Raw genomic sequence first — 6,893 nt, 5'->3', positions numbered from 1 at the left:
CCCACAGTGCCCCGCGGCCGCCGCAGCACTGCGCGTGAGCGTCACCTCGGGTAACCCGAGCGGCGGCGGGGGATGGGGGGGAGCTCATTGGTGACGTATCCACGGCGCGACGCGGCGTGACGCGCAATGTGCGCGCAGCGCGGGATCCGTGAGGGAGGCCGGGCGCTCCCCGGTTCCGGGCGCGGAGAAGTCGCGGCGGTGGAACGAGCCCGCTCAGAGCTCGCCGAGCAGCGCTCGGGGCTGCTGCCCGCCTGCTGCGGGCTCCGCCGGCACCGCGGCTCTGCGGGCTGCGGAGGGAACGCGCCGAGGCCTGCTGTGCCGGGGACACTGGGGGGCAAGAGGTGAAGCGGTGCGGGCTCTGGCGGCGCTGCTGGGAGCGCTGGGAACGGTGGGGAGGACAGGAGGTACTGGGAAGTGGCCGCCCCGAGGGTGTCCCGGCAGCCTGCCCAGCGCTGAGACTTCTCTTTCTTGTTAGGCGTGTTACCCATTGTGTGAGGGCTTGGCTGCGGCTCCATGTCCCCTGCCGGTTTTCCCGAGGACTCCCGAGCTGGATGCTGAGCGATCCCGAGTTCCGGATGTTGGCTTAACGCTGGGCAGGTGGGTGATGCCGTGGTGGGAGGTGGTGCGGGATCGTGTGCAGGCACCAAAGGTGCTCTGGAACTTCCAGCTGCTTTTGGGGGCTGTGGGTGTCCTTTACTTCCAGCTTCTGCTCTGCTCTCTGCTGTTCCTGGCAATGCCAGTCGAAGCTGTGAAGGAGAGTTGTTACCATGTCTCTGTTTTAGCGTTAAAATCCTTTTTTGGAGTAGAAATGGAGGGGGCAGTTGGTTGTGCTGCTGCACACCAGGAGAGAAGGCTGCTTAGCCTTGGAAATAAATTAGAAAATGAAAAACTTTCCATAACTCTGTTCAGGCCTGATGGTAGCCATGGCTCTTCTCCACGTGAGCTGCTGACTGCTCTAATTTCTTGTTTTTTTGTTTTTTTTTTTTATTAATGTGGAAGCAACAGAAATGTGTCAAAAATGGATGTGGTAACTGCTGGCCTGCAGGATAAGTATCCCCAGTGGATGCTTACAGAGAGCCAGGAGGAAACTTCTTTGGGCCACAAAAAGGTAGGTCATGGCTCTGGGACGCTTTGCAGGCTGCAGAATAATCCAGCTCTGGAGAATTTCTGCTTTTAGTTAGGCTTCTGCCTCTCAGAAGGGAATTTTGGTGTTCCTGCTGCTCACCCAGGAGTGTGGCTTCTACATCAGTGAGAATGGGGGATTTCTCATCCCTCTAATTTGAGACTTCCAGTTGTGGCCTGGCAGGGGAGCTGGTTCTGGCAAGGCCCTCCTGGTGTCCTTCACGTGTTAAGTATTCCAGGATGGTTTGCAGCTCAGATGCATCAGCTGAATTAATTGTTAATAATTAATTGTTAATGTTAATAATTGTTTGTCGGGTTTTGATGTCCCATAAGTGTTACTGTGCCCTCGTTTTTTGGGTTTTATCTGTATGTATGAGCAGTTCAGTACAAAAATGCCTGCTGTCCCAAATGAGAAGGGACCATCCCTGTAACACCTAAAACAGCTTCAATAGATAGAAAATTAATTCATGAGGAGGAAAAGCAGAGGATTCTGTTCAGCAGCTTTTATTCCAGAAAATGGGAGTAAATGATTAGTTTATTGGTAAATGGTTAGTAGCTTGGATATTAGAAATCATCAGGTAAAACAACAATAACTTTGAATTTTTTGTTCACTGAGTGCTCAGAGTTCAGTAGAGAAGTTGGGGCAGGAACCCAAATGTTTTGATAAGGGAGGGAGGTGTGTGAGCCTGGCTGGGATGGATGTCCCTGGTGAGGACAGGTGTGGTGGGTAACCAGATCTCTGCCAAATTTTGTTTGCCAGAAGCCTGGTGCCCAGAGGAGTGTTCTGGAGGATGGGCTGCCATTCCTGGAGTTCTGTGGCTCTGTTGTTTATAGCTACCAAGCCAGTGACTGTTCTCTTCTCTCAGAAGATATCAGGTAACAGCTCATATTCCATTTTTATTTTTTTTCTTCCTTTGAGTGCTCCTTTCTTTCTGGAAGGGACTTGGCTCTTGGGGATAATTCCCCATTTGGCCTTGTTGGTGGGAGGTGCCATTGTTGAACCTTTCAGTCCCTCAAAGCAGGAGCTGTGAAGGCTGCAATGCACGTGGTTTGCCTTTCACAGTATGGATAACTCCATGAGCTTCAGTGACTTCCTGGAGAAGGGTTAATTCCTGACTTGAGACCAGATGTTTAAGGAAAAGGCAGTAAATCCCTGGTGCAAATTTGTTGGGTTCTTTTCCCCTTTTTTATGTAGCACAGCCCATGTTGCTGGGGGAAAAAGTTTTGTACAAAACTTGCAGTGCTGTGGGATAAATCAAGAACTGTCTTTCAAGGAATCATGGGGTGAATCAGGAAGAACCTTTCAAAGGAATAAAAACTATTCCATCATCTTTTGCCTCTGGCTGTCCTTGAGGCCTCTGTGGCCAAGTTTTAGTAGTGGGGGGCCATGCTCAGCACCCTGTTGTGGTGCTGAGGGGGAAGAGGTAAGAATTTTGGGAGTCCAGCTGAGGCAGGGAGGAAGGGAATGGTGGGGGAAAGGTGTTTTAGGCTTGTTTTATTTCCCATTGTCCTGCTCTGATTTGATGGGTAGGAAGTGAGTTAATTTTGATGCTTTTGCTTTGCCTGTGCCAGTGATGGCTGAGCATCCTCTCCCTGTCCTCCCCTGCACCCACAACCTGCAGTTCTTTACAAATAATGTGCTGGTATTTGCAAGCTCTGCAGATCTTGTGAAGCATTTAGGGTGTCTGTGTGGATCAGCCTCGAGCGGTCTGTGTTTGTGACGTGGTTTCCGTGCCTCGCACGCGGGAAATGGAGTCACAGCCAGCACCTCTCACCTTCCTGTAAGGTGACTGGAGGCTGGTGTTCTGATAGAGCAGCAGATGAGTGTGAGGGGTTTTCTGTTCCTTTCCAGGCAGAGTTTATCAGATGGGGCTGCTGTTGGGTTTGACATTGAATGGCCACCATCATACATGAAAGGGAAGATGGCCAAAACAGCTGTGATCCAGATATGTGTCACCGAGGACAAGTGTTACTTGTTTCACATCTCCTCCATGGCAGGTAATGTACTCCCTCTCTTACCTAGGGTATGAACTGCTCCCTATTTCATGTGGTTAAGTTTGAATTTAAGCCTTAAGCAATGGCTGATGTATCCTGCTACATGGGAGAGTAAAAATCCACCCTTTTTCTCCCCTTTCCCACCTCTAATAAAGGCATTTATTCTTGGAGTGATGCCTGTATATTAAGACAATCTTAGCTTGTCACATGTGCTTGGGTTCTGAACGGGGGAGAAGAGTCTTACTTGGGGATTATTTTTCTCTCTGGGAGAGAATATTTTATTCCAATTTAAAAAATTTAATTCTCTGCTCCTATAATGAGTTTTCAGTGCCAAAATAAACAGTGAGCCTAAATAGAGCAGGCTGGGGTTTTTTTTTTGTGTGTGTTTTCCTTTGTTTTTTGTTTTGTTTTTTCATTTGGCTTCAAGAAAAAATCCTCAAAAATGATGGCTCTTGTGCCCTTTATTCCCAATATCTGCATTACACGAGATCAGCTTTGGTAAAGAGTACTGGGTACCTGGTGTGACGCAGCCGTGGGGAGAGAAGGGGTTGTGCTTAGCAGGGGCTGAATTCATTATGGGTGTGAATAAAAGCTTCCAAATAGGGAAAATAGGGATGAGGGAAGGAGATGGCAATTTTATAACCTTTGGTTTAAAATGTTAGATTGAAACTATGCCTGTGAGAGGTTTCTGATTTCCCTGGGGGACTCATGCTGAGGTATAATAGCGATAATTTTAATGTCGGTGTTCAATCCTTTGTCATTTAGAGCAAATGGGGTGGAAAATTTAATTGCTGGAGGCTATTCCATCAGGGAGGCAGGAGAGCACAAAGGAAAATGATGTGAGGAGAGGAAGCTGAGGGAAGAAGGACCATAAAGAGCTGGAATGCTTTTGATTCTGGCAGGGGGAGATGTTTATTTGTGTGTCTGCATGTGGGCTGCTGTGTTACAGCAAAGGTGGTGCTTCCTTCTGGATGGTTTTCCAAAATGCCTGCTGTTGCCAGTGGAAGATGCACTTTGAACTGGGTGACTTGTGTGGGAACCAGAGCCAATTTCTGCTTATTATGGCAATATATATGATCTGCAGAAATGCTGGCCAAATCACAATAAAAAGCACTAAGTCCTAGCAAAAAAACTTTCTCCTGCAGGAGGAATTGAGAGTTCTTGGACTGTGTATAAATGACAAAACCACATTTATTGATTTATGGGGAAGATGGTTTACAATTTTCCATTTGTTTAGTATTTTCTTTTATTTCCTTACATATTTCTCAAAATGTGACCTGTTTCTCATATTGTAGCTTTTGCACAGTCTTCAACTTAGATGTTTTGATGTTTGTTAGTCACTTTTCTAGGAATGAGGTGGGGGAAATGGGGCATGAGTCCTCCACTGGGGAGTGTCCATCTTTCAAGGTTTGAATGATCATTCCCTTAAGTGGAAAATCCCTTGTACAGCAAGCCAGCTGTGTATGTTGCAGGCTTTTATTTGATGGACTTGTGTCTCTTTTGTGGAGTATTTTCCTGTGGCTCACATGCTTTGGGAATGCTGTGCTTTGTCTGCACGTCACAGCGCCAGGCTGCTGTGGTTTGGGGGGAGTTTTACCAGTTTTACACATTTTTTTTTAATGCTTTGGGGTGGATCTGCAATTTCACAGTCCACAGCACAGCCAACCGTGGCTGTAGCTGCAAAGGTACCTGTACAGTGGCAGCCATCAAAGGGCAGAGTTAATTGTGCAAAAATAAAATCAGTGATGCCAATTGTTTGTTGAAGTACATAAATACATATTGCAGGGCTGAGGAAAGGTGATGTTGGCAATGAAACCCAAGGCAGATAAGCACTGTGTGCCTGTGCAGTTCTGTGTGTTTGCAGGTACTGGATTTGCACTTGAGACTAATTCAGGGTATCCAGCTGTGGGGTCCTGAAGGTATGGATTTAAATAAGATGCTCTGAATTTTAAATGGGAGCAAACACACAGGGGAGGAAAAGGCTGTTATTGTTCAAGGATGAAGTGTCTGTGGCTGTTCTTCCTGTGGAAAACGAGATGAGAAAGCTGCCTGCTTTAATTCAGTCCTGTAAGCTTGAAAATACCCTTTGATCCAGGGTTGCTGTGCCATCAGTTTGGGAGAAATCAAAATACAATACTCAGTATCTGTGTGCATCTTTGAACATTGTGGGTTTTTGCTTGCTGACAAGACTGACATGTTTGGGCTTGGCACAGCATCTGGTTGGTGAATTCTGTTTTCCAAATGCTGTTGTTGGAGCAGCCCAGCCTTAGCTTTGAGCCTGTCTCCAGAGAGTCTGTGCTTCTGCTCATTTCCCATGCTTATGGCTTAAACTGTTGCCCAGAAATGTGAAATAGCAAAAACTGTGAAGAAATTATGTGGGAAATAGTAAAATAATATTGGATTTCATGTCATCAACACTGAATTTTGGGAATTAAAGTGTCTTGTCCAGTGAGGGGTTGCTGTGTTTGCTGTGTGATTTAACAATCAGAAAGACAAATAAGGTGTTGGGTTTTTGTTTTGTTTTTTTTTCTCCTTGGTTTGTTTTCAGGTGCAGGATGATTTGTGTATTTCAGGTATTCCCTTCTTGCTTGTCTGCAGATGATCCATCACAACCAGTTGAAGTTTTCAGTCATTGCAGAGAGAAATGAAATAAACAGAGGAACTTTGGTGGCTTTTCCTTTAAAAGCACAGGGTTTTGCAGATGGCCTTTGTGCCTAGATTTTGTCATTTCCATTAGACTTTCTGGCATCTTCCAGTATTTAGTTTCTCATGTTTGGGCTTGATCTATTTTAGGTTTTCCCAAGGGACTCAAAAGGCTGCTCGAAGATGAAACAATTAAAAAGGTTGGCGTAGGAATTGAGGGAGATCAATGGAAGCTGATGAGTGACTTTGAAATCAAACTGAAGAGCTTTGTGGAGCTGGCTGACGTTGCTAATGAGAAAGTAAAACTTAAAACCTTTTTGTTGTGGGAGGGAATCTTGTTATGGTGCTGTGCAAAAGGAGGCTTCCTTGTCTTGATTCCAATAGCAAATGTGCTCTGTGGAATAAAGCAGAGAGCTATTGTGACTTATTTAGAAACTGTTTAAGAACACCTCTCAAAGCCTGCAGAACTAAGAACTCTCTTTCAGTGAGCCAGTTTTTAATCAGCATTTGTCACCTCTCAGATCTGTTCACTTTTACTATTTACAAGATGTACCTTTTGAATTCAGCTGCAAGCGCTTTTTCCTTTCCTTCTCAGCGATGGAAGCAACCAGATTGTTCTGCTGGCAGTGCTGTCATTGTCCCAGCTGTGGCTGAACCTTATAAACAGGGCACAAGAAGGCAGTCCTGCTGCTGTGGCATGCTGGGTGCTGGAGGGAGGCATCAAGTTCTCTCTTGAAGTCCTCCCAGCAGAGGTGTTTCTGCCACGCAGCCTGGAGCTGTAGAAATATCTCGATTGCTACGACACTCAGGCTGGCATCACCTCAGCTCTGGTGTGGGTGCTTTTTCCAGCACCTGGTGAGCTGTTGTTTACAAGTCCTGCCGCATTTGGCACATCCTGAATTCCTGTTCTGTTTCAGGGATGGTCCCTGCTGTCTTTTTAGGGAAGGGAGCCAAAGGGTCATTGCTTTCCAAATCGTTCTTATTTCTAGTATGCCCCTTAAAGCTTTTCTTTCTGTGTGCACCAGGGATTTCCTTACCTGTGCTTGGTCTCTCCACTCATTTCTCATTCCTTCTGTGACACAGCACCAACATTTGGAGCAGTGCTTTTCATACCTGCCACTTGAGAGTCTCTC

At 46.3% G+C, this 6,893-nt stretch overlaps 1 protein-coding gene across 3 annotated transcripts in view; it reads left to right on the top strand.

Annotated features, from left to right (window-relative positions):
• Positions 1-134: 134 nt before the first annotated feature.
• Positions 135-6,893, top strand: part of WRN (WRN RecQ like helicase) — a 28,954-nt gene continuing 22,195 nt past the window's right edge. For 2 of the 3 annotated variants that reach the window (XM_015625466.3, XM_033513585.1), the window contains exons 1-6: positions 135-341; positions 476-597; positions 1,006-1,108; positions 1,883-1,998; positions 2,975-3,120; positions 5,911-6,059. In XM_015625466.3, coding sequence (XP_015480952.1) covers positions 1,019-1,108; positions 1,883-1,998; positions 2,975-3,120; positions 5,911-6,059 — 501 coding nt within the window. In that variant the 5' untranslated portion in view covers positions 135-341; positions 476-597; positions 1,006-1,018. The remainder of the gene's footprint in view (positions 342-475; positions 598-1,005; positions 1,109-1,882; positions 1,999-2,974; positions 3,121-5,910; positions 6,060-6,893) is intronic. The other variant, XM_015625465.3, reaches the window with a different exon arrangement.

This window comes from Parus major, chromosome 4 (genome assembly GCF_001522545.3).
Source record: "Parus major isolate Abel chromosome 4, Parus_major1.1, whole genome shotgun sequence".
In the NCBI taxonomy this organism is placed as follows: domain Eukaryota; kingdom Metazoa; phylum Chordata; class Aves; order Passeriformes; family Paridae; genus Parus; species Parus major.
This window is presented reverse-complemented; position numbering and strand designations above follow the sequence as displayed.